Source organism: Solanum lycopersicum, chromosome 4 (genome assembly GCF_036512215.1).
Source record: "Solanum lycopersicum chromosome 4, SLM_r2.1".
In the NCBI taxonomy this organism is placed as follows: domain Eukaryota; kingdom Viridiplantae; phylum Streptophyta; class Magnoliopsida; order Solanales; family Solanaceae; genus Solanum; species Solanum lycopersicum.
This window is the reverse complement of record NC_090803.1, coordinates 10715450-10734203: the sequence shown is the minus strand read 5'-3', so window position 1 is coordinate 10734203 and position 18754 is coordinate 10715450. Positions and strand designations below refer to the sequence as shown.

The 18754-nt window shown below is 36.4% G+C and overlaps 1 protein-coding gene across 1 annotated transcript; it reads right to left on the bottom strand.

The window, feature by feature from the left end:
• Positions 1–524: 524 nt before the first annotated feature.
• Positions 525–4299, bottom strand: LOC138347948 (uncharacterized). The gene is made up of 3 exons (XM_069296557.1): positions 3988–4299; positions 1162–1396; positions 525–712 (listed from the first exon to the last, which is right to left on the bottom strand). Exons 1-3 carry the CDS (start codon positions 4297–4299, stop codon positions 525–527), a joined length of 735 nt encoding a protein of 244 aa, XP_069152658.1.
• Positions 4300–18754: the final 14455 nt, after the last annotated feature.

Here is an 18754-nt window from a genome sequence, read left to right as displayed (position 1 = left end):
AATAAAAAGACTCTTTACTTTATACATATGGCTGATATTCAGCCGACACAACAATACATATAATACTTTTATACATATTGTTGTTATTCAGCCAACAATAATACCAATTTTGGGGTGGAAGCGTAGAGAGAGAGTATTCAGAAAGATGAGAGATGTAAGGATGAAGTTGTGTTTTATTTATAAGGAAACCTCCTCTATTTATACACATAAACTACACCGTCATACTATTTACTTTACATAATTGGCCGACAAACTTTTTACATGATTGGCCGACAAACTATTAACTTTACGACTTTTGTACATTTGGCTTTTTTCAGCCGACGCAAGACGATAAAAATAAAAAAATCTTTACTTTATACATATGGCTGATATTCAGCCGACACAACAATACATATAATACTTTTATACATATGGCTGATATTCAGCCGACACAACAATACATATAATACTTTTATACATATGGCTGTTACTAAGCCAACAATAATAACTTTTTTTTTATCTTTATTCTAAATCAACTGTAGGTATCACATTGTCTTCTCCGTTGCATTTGGAGCTTTTGAGGTCTGGATATTTGCATAAAAATCAGGTATTTCTACTTTTGGTATCTCATTTTGTTTTTCTATCTCTTCTGAAATAATCATATCTTTTGTTAATCCTATATTTACCACCTGTATTGGTGATTTTATCTCTTCGTATAATATCTCTGCTGGTGCTGTATAACATTTTATATAGAATAAATTTCTTTTGGTAATTCTTTTATATGTTAGAAATGCTCTATATAATTCTGGTATTCCTACTATCTCTTCTCCGGTATATGTGTATACTGTATTTAGTAGTCCGTAGTTATAACATGTTTTTACTAGGTAGGGGTTGGTCTTAGGTTGTGCAACAAGTTTGTTATATCCTTGTAGTTTATGGGTTATATAATCTTCTTCGGGATTTTTCGTTTGTGTAGATCTTGGGTTTAGGTTTAGGTATGTTTGGATTTTGTATATGTTTTCAATGTAAGATTGGGTAATATAGTTATATATTTTTTTGTCGTTTTGCAGGCTTACTGCATAGGTTGATGTTTGTGGTTCTGCTGGTATTTGCATTTGTGGTTTTTGGATAAATGGTTTAAGTTTGTGTTTTTAGGTTTTTCACTAGTTCTTTTACTTGTACCTGCAGCTGTATCTGAACAAACATTGTTATTGGTTTTCCGGAGTTTCCCATCATCTCCTTCTATCTCTGGCTGTTTTCCGTCTGCCGTACGACGTAGCTTCGCATGTTTTTGGTCATGCTGCTGACCGTTAGCTTTCACCTCCTTTACTTCTACTTCTATTTTTTCTACTTTTAGGCATAGATTTGTCATCATTGCCAGTAGATCTTTCATCATATCTTTTTCTTGAGAGGTAGTCTGCAATTAGATTTTCGTCAGTTTTTATAATTTCAATTGTAAATGTAAAATTTAATATCTTTAATATCAATCTTCTTATTTCCTTTGTTGTAACTGAATCATCTATCTTTTTTGTTATCCACCATTTTACCTGTGTATTATCTGTTCTTACAATAAATTTATTGTAAACTATGTATGGTTCGAATGCTATTAAACATTTATATAATGCAAATAATTCTTTCCTATTTATTTCCCATTTTGTTTGTGCCTCAGTATATGATCCTGAGCAATACCTGCAATGGTGTTCTACCTTTTCTTTATTATATTTATATTTTATTACTCCTCCATAACTATGGTCACTTGAATATGTTTCAATTATATATGTGAATGTTCTACTTTCATCAGGAAAATATAATTTTGGTAATTTTTTTGTCCTAATTTTTTAATATTTTTTATTTGTTCTTTATATTTGTTGTCAAAATGATATTCAATATCTTTTTTGATTTTTTTGTATAATGGTTTTAAATGTTCTGCTAATTTTGGTATATATTCCCTTACTTGATTTACTAATCCTAAGAATGATTGTAATTTGTTTTTTGTATCTATATTTTCATCCATAGTAATAATTTTTTGTACTATGTGAGTTTGCATTTTTATTCCATTTTTATCTATTTGTATTCCTAAAAATTCTATCTGTGGTTTTATAATTTCTGCTTTACTTTTACTTAAACTTATACCTGAGTGTTTAATTATGTGCGTAAATTTTTCTAATAATCTTATATGTTCATCTTGTGTTTTAGAATATAATAATATATCATCTATATATATAACAAAATTTTCTAGCTGATTAAAACAGTTATCCATAAAATTTTGATATCTACCTGGTGCATTTTTATATCCAAATGGTAATACATTCCATTCATAAAATCCTTGTGGTACTGTAAATGCTGTTAATTGTTTTGATTCTTCTTCTAGTTTTAGATGCTAAAATCCTGATTTACAGTCAAATTTGCTAAAATAGCTGTATCCTTATATCTGTCTTATTTTAAGTATTTTATTAGGTATTGGATAGTTATATGTTTTAGTTTTAGCATTTAAATTTCTGTAGTCAATGACCATTCTACTTTTACCTCTTTTTTGTTCACTATGTTTTATTACTATAAATGCTGGGCTTGTATGTTTACTATTACTTTCTTGTATATAATTTTTTTCTAGTAATTCATTTATATGTACTTTAAATTCTTGTAAATCATCAAAGTTATATTTTAACGGTTTTTGTGGTATTATACTGTTTTCATCTACTAGTTCAATTTTTACTTTTGTTTTATGTTTTTCCCATCCTTGTAATGGGTCTTCATTATATAGTTGTTCTAGCTGTTCATTGATTATTTCAACTTTGTCTATTGCAAATATAATGATTTCTAGTTGTGATATTTGTTTTTCACAATTTTGGGGTGGAAGCGTAAAGAGAGAGTATTCAGAAAGATGAGAGATTTAAGGATGAAGGTGTGTTTTATTTATAAGGAAACCTCCTCTATTTATACACATAAATTACACCGTCATACTATTTACTTTACATAATTGGCCGATAAACTTTTTACATGATTGGTCGACAAACTATTTACTTTACGATTTTGTACATTTGGCTTTTTTCAGCCGACGCAAGACGACAAAAATAAAAAGACTCTTTACTTTATACATATGGCTGATATTCAGCCGACACAACAATACATATAATACTTTTATACATATGGCTGTTATTCAGCCAACAATAATAACTTTTTTTATTATCTTTATTCTAAATCAACCGTAGGTATCACATTGTCTTCTCCGTTGCATTTGGAGCATTTGTGGTCTGGATATTTGTTGCTAATAAGTTTGCAATACCTTACTAATAATTCTTCTGAAATAAATCCTTTCTTCAAAGCTCTTGTAGATGGTTGTTCTTCTGGTTGTAACAATGACAAAATTCATCTTTGAACATCGTCCATATCTTATTTTCTTAATTTTATGGAGTTTGCATATATCATTACCTCATCTCTTGCATAATAGCTCCAAATAGCATTGCCATTTAAATAATTATTTGCTAGCTCTTGTATAATCGTAGCTATACCAATTATTCTTTTATTTGCATAAAAATTAGGTATTTCTACTTTTGGTATCTCATTTTGTTTTTCTATCTCTTCTGAAATAATCATATCTTTTGTTAATCCTATATTTACCACCTGTATTGGTGATTTTATCTCTTCGTATAATATCTCTGCTGGTGCTGTATAACATTTTATATAGAATAAATTTCTTTTGGTAATTCTTTTATATGCTAGAAATGCTCTATATAATTCTGGTATTCCTACTATCTCTTCTCCGGTATATGTGTATACTGTATTTAGTAGTCCGTAGTTATAACATGTTTTTACTAGGTTGGGGTTGTTCTTAGGTTGTGCAACAAGTTTGTTATATCCTTGTAGTTTCTGGGTTATATAATCTTCTTCGGGATTTTTGGTTTGTGTAGATCTTGGGTTTAGGTTTAGGTATGTTTGGATTTTGTATATGTTTTCAATGTAAGATTGGGTAATATAGTTATATATTTTTTTGTCGTTTTGCAGGCTTACTGCATAGGTTGATGTTTGTGGTTCTGCTGATATTTGCATTTGTGGTTTTTGGGTAAATGGTTTTGCAAATAACTGGTTTAAGTTTGTGTTTTTTGGTTTTTCACTAGTTCTTTTACTTGTACCTGCAGCTGTATCTGAACAAACATTGTTATGGGTTTTCCGGAGTTTCCCATCATCTCCTTCTATCTCTGGCTGTTTTCCGTCTGCCGTACGACGTAGCTCCGCATGTTTTTGGTCATGCTGCTGACCGTTAGCTTTCACCTCCTTTACTTCTACTTCTATTTTTTCTACTTTTAGGCATAGTTTTGTCATCATTGCCAGTAGATCTTTCATCATATCTTTTTCTTGAGAGGTAGTCTGCAATTAGATTTTCGTCAGCTTTTATAATTTCAATTGTAAATGTAAAATTTAATATCTTTAATATCAATCTACTTATTTCCTTTGTTGTAACTGAATCATCTATCTTTTTTGTTATCCACCATTTTACCTGTGTATTATCTGTTCTTACAATAAATTTATTGTAAACTATGTATGGTTCGAATGCTAGTAAACATTTATATAATGCAAATAATTCTTTCCTATTTATTTCCCATTTTGTTTGTGCCTCAGTATATGATCCTGAGCAATACCTGCAATGGTGTTCTACCTTTTCTTTATTATATTTATATTTTAGTACTCCTCCATAACTATGGTCACTTGAATCTGTTTCAATTATATATGTGAATGTTCTACTTTCATCAGGAAAATATAATTTTGGTAATTTTTTTGTCATAATTTTTTAATATTTTTTATTTTTTCTTTATATTTGTTGTCAAAATGATATTCAATATCTTTTTTGATTTTTTTGTATAATGGTTTTAAATGTTCTGCTAATTTTTGTATATATTACCTTACTTGATTTACTAATCCTAAGAATGATTGTAATTTCTTTTTTGTATCTATATTTTCATCCATAGTAATAATTTTTTGTACTATGTGAGTTTGCATTTTTATTCCATTTTTATCTATTTGTATTCCTAAAAATTCTATCTGTGGTTTTATAATTTCTGCTTTACTTTTACTTAAACTTATACCTGAGTGTTTAATTATGTGCATAAATTTTTCTAATAATCTTATATGTTCATCTTGTGTTTTAGAATATAATAATATATCATCTATATATATAACAAAATTTTCTAGCTGATTAAAACAGTTATCCATAAAATTTTGATATCTACCTGGTGCATTTTTATATCCAAATGGTAATACATTCCATTCATAAAATCCTTGTGGTACTGTAAATGCTGTTAATTGTTTTGATTCTTCTTCTAGTTTTAGATGCTAAAATCCTGATTTACAGTCAAATTTGCTAAAATAGTTGTATTCTTATATCTGTCTTATTTTAAGTATTTTATTAGGTATTGGATAGTTATATGTTTTAGTTTTAGCATTTAAATTTCTGTAGTCAATGACCATTCTACTTTTACCTCTTTTTTGTTCACTATGTTTTATTACTATAAATGCTGGGCTTGTATGTTTACTATTACTTTCTTGTATATAATTTTTTTCTAGTAATTCATTTATATGTACTTTAAATTCTTGTAAATCATCAAAGTTATATTTTAACGGTTTTTGTGTTATTATACTGTTTTCATCTACTAGTTCAATTTTTACTTTTGTTTTATGTTTTTCCCATCCTTGTAATGGGTCTTCATTATATAGTTGTTCTAGCTGTTCATTGATTATTTCAACTTTGTCTATTGCAAATATAATGATTTCTAGTTGTGATATTTGTTTTTCACAATTTTGGGGTGGAAGCGTAAAGAGAGAGTATTCAGAAAGATGAGAGATGTAAGGATTAAGGTGTGTTTTATTTATAAGGAAACCTCCTCTATTTATACACATAAATTACACCGTCATACTATTTACTTTACATAATTGGCCGATAAACTTTTTACATGATTGGCCGACAAACTATTTACTTTACAATTTTGTACATTTGGCTTTTTTCAGCCGACGCAAGACGACAAAAATTAAAAGACTCTTTACTTTATACATATGGCTGATATTCAGCCGACACAACAATACATATAATACTTTTATACATATGGCTGTTATTCAGCCAACAATAATAACTTTTTTTATTATCTTTATTCCAAATCAACCGTAGGTATCACATTGTCTTCTCCGTTGCATTTGGAGCATTTGTGGTCTGGATATTTGTTGCTAATAAGTTTGCAATACCTTACTAATAATTCTTCTGAAATAAATCCTTTCTTCAAAGCTCTTGTAGATGGTTGTTCTTCTGGTTGTAACAATGACAAAATTCATCTTTGAACATCGTCCATATCTTATTTTCCTAATTTTATGGAGTTTGCATATATCATTACCTCATCTCTTGCATAATAGCTCCAAATAGCATTGCCATTTAAATAATTGTTTGCTAGCTCTTGTATAATCGTAGCTATACCAATTATTCTTTTATTTGCATAAAAATTAGGTATTTCTACTTTTGGTATCTCATTTTGTTTTTCTATCTCTTCTGGAATAATCATATCTTTTGTTAATCCTATCTTTACCACCTGTATTGGTGATTTTATCTCTTCGTATAATATCTCTGCTGGTGCTGTATAACATTTTATATAGAATAAATTTCCTTTGGTAATTCTTTTATATGTTAGAAATGCTCTATGTAATTCTGGTATTCCTACTATCTCTTCTCCGGTATATGTGTATACTATATTTAGTAGTCCGTAGTTATAACATGTTTTTACTAGGTTGGGGTTGGTCTTAGGTTGTGCAATAAGTTTATTATATCCTTGTAGTTTCTGGGTTATATAATCTTTTTCGGAATTTTTTGTTTGTGTAGATCTTGGGTTTAGGTTTAGGTATGTTTGGATTTTGTATATGTTTTTAATGTAAGATTGGGTAATATAGTTATATCTTTTTTTGTCGTTTTGCAGGATTACTGCATAGGTTGATGTTTGTGGTTCTGCTGGTATTTGCATTTGTGGTTTTTGGGGAAATGGTTTTGCAAATAACTGGTTTAAGTTTGTGTTTTTTGGTTTTTCACTAGTTCTTTTACTTGTACATGCAGTTGTATCTGAACAAACATTGTTATGGGTTTTCCGGAGTTTCCCATCATCTCCTTCTATCTCTGGCTGTTTTTCGTCTGCCGTACAACGTAGCTCCGCATGTTTTTGGTCATGCTACTGACCATTAGCTTTCAACTCCTTTACTTCTATTTCTATCTTTTCTACTTTTTGGCATAGATTTGTCATTATTGCCAGTAGATCTTTCATCATATCTTTTTCTTGAGAGGTAGTCTGCAATTATATTTTCGTCAGTTTTTTATAATTTCATTGTAAATGTAAAATTTAATATAATTAATATCAATCTTCTTATTTCCTTTGTTGTAACTGAATCATCTATCTTTTTGGTTATCCACCATTTTACCTGTGTATTATCTGTTCTTACAATAAATTTATTGTAAACTATGTATGGTTCGAATGCTAGTAAACATTTATATAATGCAAATAATTCTTTCCTATTTATTTCCCATTTTGTTTGTGCCTCAGTATATGATCCTGAGAAATACCTGCAATAATGTTCTACCTTTTCTTTATTATATTTATATTTTAGTACTCCTCCATAACTATGGTCACTTGAATCTGTTTCAATTATATATCTAAATGTTCTACTTTCATCAGGAAAATATAATTTTGGTAATTTTTTGCATAATTTTTAAATATTTTTTATGTGTTATTTATCTTTGTTGTCAAAATGATATTCAATATCTTTTTTTTGAGTTTTTTGTATAATGGTTTTAAATGTTTTGCTAATTTTGTTGTATATTCCCTTACTTGATTGTCACGACCCAAATCCGGGCCGCGACTGGCACCCACGCTTACCCTCCTATGTGAGCGAACCAACCAATCTAAACCTTAACATTTCAATATAATATCAACAGAAAGTAATGCGGAAGACTTAGCTCATTAATAAAATCAATAACTATTATTATTCCCAAAATCTGGAAGTCATCCCCACAAGAACATCTATGATCAAGTGACTAAACTAAGAGTATTCTAAGAAGCTAAAAATACATAAAAAGCTAGTCCATGCCGGAAGTTCAAGGCATCAAGACTTGAAGAAGAAGATCCAGTCCAAGCTAGAAGCATTAGCTCACCCTGAATTTCCGATGTAGTAAGACTGGCTTGAATTACTGTTAAGTTGAAGACGATGGCACGTTTGCTGCACTCCACAAATAATTAAGAAGAATACATAAAAGTAGGGATCAGTACAAAACACGGGTACTGAGTAGATATCATCGGCCAACTCAAAATAGAAAACAATATATACCAGTAATATCATAAAATGAACTATGATACTCAACATGTAGCAACAACAAGTACTATATCATTAACAATTTCCGTCAAGTTCACACATGAGGACTCAAGCCTCAATACCATACTCATTTGGGAATCATGTTCATTAGATTGAGTATATTAACATCTTTCAAGATTCATTATCTTTATTTCTCTTGTGTCAGTACGTGACACTCCGCTTACTCATATTCATTAATCCTCTTGTGTCAGTACGTGACACTCCGATCCCCTAAATCTACGTGTCGGTTTGTGACACCCGATCCCCTAAATCTATGTGTCAGTTCATGACACCCGATCCCCTAAATCTACGTGTCGGTTCGTGACACCTGATCCCCTAAATTTACGCGTCGGTTCGTGACACCCGATCCCCTAAATCTACGTGTCGGTTCGTGACACCCGATCCCCTAAATCTACGTGTCGGTTCGTGATACCCGATCCCCTAAATCTACGTGTCGGTTCGTGAAACCCGATCCCCTAAATCTACGTGTTTGTTCGTGACACCCGATCCCATAAATCTACGTGCCAGTTCGTGACACCCGATCCCCTAAATCTACGTGTCGGTTCGTGACAGCCGATCCCCTAAATCTACGTGTCTGTTCGTGACACCCGATCCCCTAAATCTACGTGTCGGTTCGTGACACTCGATCCCCTAAATCTATGTGTCCGTTCGTGACACCCGATCCCCTAAATCTACGTGTCGGTTCGTGACACCCGATCCCCTAAATCTACATGTCGTTTCATGACACCCGATCCCCTAATTCTATGTGTCAGTTCGTGACACCCGATCCCCTAAATCTACGTGTCGGTTCGTGACACCCGATCCCCTAAATCTACGTGTCGGTTCGTGAAACCCGATCCCCTAAATCTACGTGTCGGCTCGTGACACCCGATCCCGTAAATCTACATGCCAGTTCGTGACACTCGATCCTCTAAATCTACGTGTCGGTTCGTGACACCCGATCTCCTAAATCTACGTGTCGGTTCGTGACACCCGATCGCCTAATCTCATTCTATCAACTCATGAAGCCTTCTCCCTTACCAAGGCATCATCAATCTCATTACTTTAGTTCATCAAGCCTTCTCCCTTATCAAGGCATCATCATTAAAAAAAGATTAGGTTTTATCAAGATTTGGGATTCAATAACTTCATCATGCTTAATGTAATCACGTTCATGCATGCATACAATAAGCACATAGTAGGGTTCACAATACTACTAACACATATCATTCGCTATTAAGAGTTTACTACGAATAGCATGAAAACCATAACCTACCTCCACCGAAGAATTGCGATCAACAAGCTATCTTCTCAGAATCCTTGCTATCCTCTTCATTTCTCTCTCTCTCTACTCATTCTCTTTCTTTTTCTGTCTCTCTTTGTTCTTTCTTATTTTTCTTATTCAAACCCTCTTTCTTTTACCCTAATTAAAATATAAATAAGTGTAAAAGATGGCAATAATAACCTACAATTTAACTCAAGGTTACCTCTTTTATCCCCCAAGAAATTGAGTTATTAATATAGACCCACGAAATATATAATTATAGCAGGAATAGTCCAAAACGCCCCTTCAAAACTTAACCAGAAATCCGACTTCAACTGGGATTACGCAACCTGTGACAGCCCGTCGCGCCTGCGACGGTCCGTCATACAGGTTCGTCAGAGACTCAATTTTCTTAACGAGTCTATGACGGCCCATCGTACCTACGACGGTCCGTCCTGCACTTCCTTCACGACGTTCAGAGAATCTTTCCCTGTACCAAATTCTTAAGAGTTGAAGTGTTTTGGAACGGCGGAACACGACGGTTCGTCGTGCCTGTGACGGTCCGTCCTGCAGGTCTGTCATAGAGTTCAGAGAGTCAATTCTCAGTACCCAATTTGCAGAATTTTCTAAGTGTTTTGAAACGAGACCCTGCGACGGTCCGTCGTGCCCATGACGGTCCGTCGTGGGGTTCGTCGCCTCAGCCTGTTTTTCCGGAAATAAAATCTGCTGCTCAAAACGAGTAACTAGGTCGTTACAATAGATACCAATTTACCCATCGTTCGTCCCCAAATGATCACAAGAAGGAAAACAAGGGCGAAAAGGAGTACCTGAATCTGTAAACAGATGTGGGTATCTTTCTCGCATACCCGCCTCCTTCACCCAAGTGGTTTCTTCAACGGGTCGATTCTTTCATTGAACTTTGATGGATGCAATCTCCCTTGATCTCAACTTGCGAATCTCTCTGTCTAGAATGGCAACAGGCTCCTCCTCATAAGACAAGTTCTCATCAAGCAAACCTGAATCCCAACGGATGATGTAGTTTCCATCCCCATGGTATCGTTTCAACATCGACACATGAAATACCAGATGCACTCCGGACAGCCCTGGAGGCAAGGCTAACTCATAAGCCACCTCTCCTACTCGCTTAAGTACTTCAAATGGACCAATATACCTTGGGCTAAGTTTACCTCGCTTACCAAACCGCATCACCCCTTTCATTGGCGAAACCTTCAACAAGGTGAGAATGGGTGCGGTAGTCAACAAAGTCTTGAGCTTCTGAAAGCTTTCCTCACACTAATCCGACCATATAAATTGAACGTTTTGCTTAGTCAAGTTCGTTAGTTGGGAAGCAATAGAAGAGAATCCCTTGACAAATCGGCGGTAGTAGCTAGCTAACCCAACAAAGCTCCTTATTTCTGACACATTAGTAGGTCTTACCCAATTCTTCACTGTCTTAATCTTAGAAGGATCCACCATCACTCCATCCTTAGAAACCACGTGCCCCAAGAAGGACACTGCATCTAGCCAAAACTCACACTTAGAGAACTTGGCATAAAGCTTTTTCTCCCTCAACATTTCCAATACCATTCTCAAATGCTCTCCATGTTCCTTCTTGCTCTTTGATTATACCAATATATCATCAATAAATACGATCATGAAGAGGTCCAAATATGGCTTAAAAATCCCGTTCATCAAGCTCATGAACGCAGCAGGGGCATTCGTAAGACCAAAAGACATCACTACAAATTCGTAATGCCCATACCTCGTTTGAAAAGTAGTCTTTGGCACATCCGTTGCCCGTATTTTCAATTGATGATAACCGGACATCAAGTTAATCTTAGAGAAGACACAAGCACCTTGTAACTGATCGAACAAGTCATCAATGCGGGGAAGAGGATACTTGTTCTTTATGGTTACCTTGTTTAGTTGTCTGTAATGTATACACATTCGAAAACTCCCATCCTTCTTCTTCACAAACAAAACCGGAGTACCCCAAGGAGATGCACTTGGTCAAATAAAGGCTTTGTTTAACAACTCTTGAAGTTGGGCTTTTAACTCTCTTAACTCCGCGGGAGCCATTCTATAAGGGGGTATCGAAATGGGGCGAGTACCCGGTTCAAGGTCAATACAAAAATCAATATCCCTATCTGGTTGCATACCGGGATGATCTGCAGGGAACACATCTAGAAACTCACGGACCACCGAAACCGACTTAATCGAAGGTACTTGGGTAGTGTCATCCTTGAGATGTGCCAAGAAAGCTAAACACCCTTTACTAACCATTTTCTTAGCACGAAGAAGGGAGATGATACGCACCGGATGGGAAGTGTAGTCACCCTCCCAAACTAACGGATCTGTCCCAGGCTTGGCTAACGTCACTGTTTTAGCTTTACAATCCAAAATCGCAAATTGCGGAGAAAGCCATGTCATACAAAGAATTACATCAAAATCATCCATTTCTAAGATAACCAAATCTACATAAGTGGTGCTCCCCACAAAGTTCACCAAACAAGACCTATACACCTTTTCAACTACCACAGACTCACCCACCGGAGTAGAAACACGAATAGGCATATCAAGTAATTCACAATGTAAATTTAGACCATTAGCAAATGAGGAAGATACATAAGAAAATGTGGATCTAGGATCAAACAATACAGAAGCCATGCAATCACAAACCAGAAGATTACCTGTGATGACAGCATCAGATGCCTCCGCTTCAGACCGCCCAGGGAAAGCGTAACAATGGGCCCTATCGTTCGTCTGTCCGTTGCCCCTACCATGTTGTGATGTAGTGGCTCCAGTTTGCCCATCACCTCGGCCGTTTTGGTGACCATCATTACCTCGACCACCACGTCCTCCAGAATGACGGCCTCTACCATGCCCACCTCTACCACTAGCCATTGGGGGTCTATAACTCTGTTTTAGACAATTCCTCCTAATATGCCCAGTCTCCCCACACCCATAACACTCTCTGGAGTCAAGCATAATTCTCTCCGAGAAGTGTTGACCGGTCTGAGGTGGACCCCCAACTATAGTCTGTAGTGAAGACTGAATCGGTCGAACTGAGTAACCTCCGGAACCTTGTCCTCTAGAGTAAGAACCATTAAACTCACCTCCCTTTCGAAACCTCTTTGATGTCGATGCCATGGTGAATTCATCTGGCTTCACTCCTTCAACCTCTACCACGAAATCTACCACGTCTTGGAAGGATTTTGCTGTAGCCGCTATCTGTAAGGCTAAATTCCGCAACTCTGACCTCAACCCTTTCACAAAACGGTGAATCCGCTCTTGTGGACTGAAACATAGTTGGGTGGCATACCGGGATAAAGCACGAAACTTAGCCTCATATGCATTGACCGACATCCTACCTTGCTCTAGGCTCAAGAACTCATCCCTTTTCCTATCCCTCAAAGTCCGGGGGATATACTTCTCCATAAACAAGCTAGAGAATGAGGCCCAAGTCATAGGTGGTGCCTCCGTTGGTTGACACTCAATATGTGACCGCCACAACATTTTGGCATTCCCTTGAAACTGATAACTCGCGAACTCAACACCAAACCGTTCTACTATACCCATCTTGTGTAGTAGCTCATGACAGTCAACCAGAAAATCGTAAGCATCCTCAGATTCAGCACCCTAGAAGACTGGAGGTTTCAATTTCAAGAACATACTGAAAAGTTCATGCTGATCATTTGTCACTACAGGCCCTGTAGTCAGACGAGGAAATGTGCTTATTTCCAATGGAACATCCATGCGGGGAGCCATAGTAGCCGCATGTTGTACCTCTTGAGCCTGAGGTGATGGTGCGGAAAACACTGGAGGTGCCTGACCTTGATAAGACAACCCACTGAGATAGGCGAGAACCTAATTGATCATTTCTGGGGTAGGTTGGGGTGGCAATCCCTCATACTGCACTTGTTCAGTTTCCCCATTCTCCCCTTCTCTTATTACTTCCTCAGTCGGTGGAGGAGTCACTCCCCTAGTATCAGATAGGCTAGGTGCTCGTCCTATTCCCCTAGAGGACGTCCTCCCACGACCTCTACCACGGCCTCTTGCCGCTGCTCTTCCTCGAGCTACAGCCCCAGTGGCTTGCTCAGACGCACCCTGTCCCGCCGGTGCTGGTGTTGGTGTTGGCGTAGTCGTTGCTCTAGTTCTAACCATCTGCGAAAGAGAGTGAATATGGTCAGATACCGATTTGTATCACCTAGATACCAATTGGATTCAAGTAGTAGCACGAAAGAAAGAAAGAAAGAATGGAATTTTTCTAAAGTCTTATAGCCTCTCAAAGAAAAGTAAAGGCGTCCCCCTACCGTTCCTTAAGACTCTACTAGACTCATTCTTGTGTTATGAGACCAACGAACCTAATGCTCTGATACCAAGTTTCGCCATCATCTTGGCCCCTCAACTATATTACTAGACCGAAGCCTACGGTACTTTTACTCCGAGGGAAACGTATACATGGATGCAATACCTAGGCTTTAACCCTAAGGGAGCCATAGGACGGTTCACATGTATAGCTGAGCCATCACAGTAGGATAAACCTGACTGCTCTGATACCAATTTTGTCACGACCCAAATCAGGGCCGCGACTGGCACCCACACTTACCCTCCTATGTAAGCGAACCAACCAATCTAAACCTTAACATTTCAATATAATATAAACATAAAGTAATGCGGAAGACTTAAACTCATTAATAAAATCAATAACTATTATTATCCCCAAAATCTGGAAGTCATCACCACAAGAACATCTACAATCAAATGACTAAACTAAGAGTATTCTAAAAGCTAAAAATACATAAGAAGCTAGTCCATGCCGGAAGTTCAAGGCATCAAGACTTGAAGAAGAAGATCCAGTCCAAGCTAGAAGCATTAGCTCACCCTGAAGATCCGATGTGACGAAGACTGGCTAGAGTTACTGTTGAGTCGAAGATGACGGCACGTTTGCTGCACTCCACAATTAAACAAGAAGAAAACAATAAAAGTAGGGGTCAGTACAAAGCACGGGTAATGAGTAGATATCATCGGCCAACTCAAAATAGAAATCAATATATATCAAGTAATATCATAAAATCAACTATGATACTCAACATGTAGCAACAACAAGCGCTATATCGTTAACAATTACCGTCAAGTTCACACATGAGGACTCAAGCCTCAATACCATACTTATTTGGGAATCATGTTCATTAGATTGAGTATATTAACATCTTTCAAGATTCATTATCTTTATTTCTCTTGTCTCGGTACGTGACACTCCGCTCCCTCATATTCATTAATCCTCTTGTGTCGGTATGTGACACTCCGATCCCCTAATTCTACGTGTCGGTTCGTGACACCCGATCCCCTAATCTCCTTCTATCAATTCATCAAGCCTTCTTTCTTACCAAGGCATCATCAATCCCATTATTTTAGTTCATCACGCCTTCTTTTATACCAAGGCCTCATTATTAACAAAGAGATTAGGATTTTGCAAGATTTGGGATTCAATAACTTCATTATGCTTATATAATCACAATTATATAATTACATTCATGCAAGCATACAATTAAGCACATAGCAGGGTTTACAATATTATCAATACATATCATTCTCTATTAAGAGTTTACTACGAATATCGTAAAAGAAACCATAACCTACCTCCACCGAAGATTTCGTGATCAAGCAAGCAATTCCTCAAGACCTTTGCTATCCTCTTCGTTTCCCTTTTCTCTAGTTCGATTCTCCCTCTCTCTCTTGTTCTTTATATTTTCTTTATTCAAACCCTCTTTCTTTTACCCTAATTAGTATATAATTAAGGATAAAAGATGGCAATAATGCCCCACTAATTAACTTAAGGTTACCTCTTTTAACCCCCAAGCAATTAGACTTATTAACATTAACCCACTAACTTTATAATTAAGGCAAGAATAGACAAAAACGTCCCTTAAAACGTATCAAGAAATCTGACCCGGACTTGGATTGCGCAACCTGTGATGGGCCGTCGTGCCTGCGACGGTTCGTCCTGCAGGTCGTCGTAATGTTCCGAGACCCAAATTTCCATCAAGGGCCTGTGACAGTCCGTCAAACCTCTGACGGTCCGTCCTGCCATTTCGTTACAAAGTTCAGAGAGTCGATTTCAGCACTCAAATTTCAGAATTTCTAAGTATTTTGGGACGAGACACCCTCGACAGTCCGTCGTGCCCATGACGTTCCATCGTGGGTTCCGTCATCTCAGCCTGTTTTTCAAGAAATAAAATTTGCTGCTCAAAACGACTAAACAGGTCGTTACAAAAAGAACTAGTGAAAAACCAAAAAACACAAACTTAAACCAGTTATTTGCAAAACCATTTACCCAAAAACCACAAATAAAAATACCAGCAGAACCACAAACATCAACCTATGCAGTAAGCCTGCAAAACGACAAAAAAAGATATAACTATATTACCAATCTTACATTGAAAACTTATACAAAATCAAGACATACCTAAACCTAAACCCAAGATCTACACAAACAAAAAATCCCGAAGAAGATTATATAACCCAGAAACTACAAGGATATAACAAACTTATTGCACAACCTAAGACCAACCCCAACCTAGTAAAAACATGTTATAACTGTAACGACCCGTTTAGTCGTTTTGAGCAACAGACTTCAATTCTAGAAAAACTGGCAGAAGCGACGGACCCCACGACAGAACGTCATGGGCACGACGGACCGTCGCAGGGTCTCGTTTCAAAACACATAGAAAATCTGAAATTGGGTACTGAAAATCGACTCTCTGAACTTTGTGACGGAATGGCAGGACGGACCGTCACAGGTGTGACGGACCATCACAGACTCTTCAGAGAAATTGAGTCTCTGAACTATGCGACGGACAGCAGGACGGACCGTTGCAGGCGCGACGGCCCGTCACAGTTTGCGTAATCCCAGTTGGAGTCGGATTTCTGGTTATGTTTTAAGGGACGTTTTTGACTATTCTTGCCTTAATTATAACGTTCGTGGGTTTATATTAATAACTCAAATTCTTGGGGGTTAAAAGAGGTAACCCTAAGTTAATTAGTGGGGTATTATTGCCATCTTTTATTCTTAATTATATACTAATTAGGGTAAAAGAAAGAGGGTTTGAATAAGAAAATAGAAAGAACAAAGAGAGATAGAAAAAGAAAGAGAACGAGTAGAGAGAGAGAGAAACGAAGAGGATAGCAAGGATTTTTAGAAGATAGCTTGTTGATCGCAATTCTTCGGTGGAGGTAGGTTATGGTTATTTCATGCTATTCGTAGTAAACTCTTAATAGCGAATGATATGTGTTGGTAGTATTGTAAACCTTCTATATGCTTAATTATATGCTTGCATGAATGATGTGATTATGTAATTGTGAATAAATAAGCATGATGAAGCTATTGAATCCCAAATCTTGAAAAGAAACCCTAATCTACTTTGTTAATGATGATGCCTTGGTATAAAAGAAGGCTTGATGAACGAAAGTGGTGAGATTAGGGGATCGGGTGCCATTTTCCAGTACCAGGATAGAATATGGATCGGGTGTCACGTTCCGACACCAGGATAGAATATGGATCGGGTGTCACGTTCCGACACTAGGATAGAATATGGATCGGGTGTCACGTTCCGACACCAGGATAGAATATGGATCGGGTGCCACGTTCCGGTACCAGGATAGAATATGGATCAGAGTGTCACATTCCGACACCAGTATAGAATATGGATCGGGTGCCACGTTCGGGTACCAGGATAGAATGAGGATCGGAGTGTCACGTTCCGACACCAGGATAGAATATGGATCGGGTGCCACGTTCCGGTACCAGGATAGAATGAGGATCGGAGTGTCACGTTCCGACACCAGGATAGTATATTGAGGAGCGGAGTGTCACGTACCGACACGAGGGGAATAAAGATAATGAATCTTGAAATATGTTAATATATCCAATCTAATGAACTAAATTCCCAAATGAGTATGATGAGGAGGTGTGAGTCCTATTTTGATGTGCTTGGTGTCGTAACCAAGGGTTATGGTAACTGTAAATGCTGCATGCTAAGGATATTAGTTGATTTTATGATATTGCTTAATACATACCGTTTTCTATTTTGAGTTGGCCGATGATATCTACTCAGTAACCGTGTTTTGTACTGACCCCTACTTTTATTTTTTTCTTCTTGTTATTTGTGGAGTGCAGCAAACGTGCCGTCATCTTCGACTCAACAGTAACTCAAGCCAGTCTTCGTCACACCGGATCTTCTGGGTGAGCTAACGCTTCTAGCTTGGACTGGATCTTCTCCTTCATGTCTTGAGACCTTGAACTTCCGGCATGGACTAGCTTCTTATGTATTTTTAGTTTCTTAGAAACTCTTAGAATTAGTAGTTTAAAGTAGATGTTCTTGTGTTGATGACTTCCAGGTTTTGGGAATAATAGATGTTGAATATTGATAGTTATAGAATTGGATTTTTTTAATGAGTTTAAGTCTTCCGCATTACTTTCTGTTGATATTATGTTGAAATGTTAAGGTTTAGATTGGTTGGTTCGCTCACATAGGAGGGAAAGTGTGGGTGCCAGTCGCGGTCCGGATTTAAGTCGTGACAATAACTACGGACTACTAAATACAGTATACACATATACCAGAGAAGAGATAGCGGGAATACCATAATTACATAGAGCATTTCTAACATATAAAAGATTTAGCAAAGGAAATTTATTCTATATAAAATGTTATACAGCACCAGCAGAGATATTATACGAAGAGATAAAATCACCAATACAGGTGGTAAAGATAGGATTAACAAAAGATATGATTATTCCAAAAGGGATAGAAAAACAAAATGAGATACCAAAAGTAGAAATACCTAATTTTTATGCAAATAAAAGAATAATTGGTATAGCTACGATTATACAAGATCTAGCAAACAATTATTTAAATGGCAATGCTATTTGGAGCTATTATGCAAGAGATCAGGTAATGATATATGCAAACTCCAAAAAATTAAGAAAATCAGATATGGACGAAGTTCAAAGATGGATTTTGTCATTGTTACAACCAGAAGAACAACAATCTACGAGAGCTTTGAAGAAAGGATTTATTTCAGAAGAATTATTAGTAAGGTATTGCAAAATTATCAGCAACAAATATCTAGACCACAAAT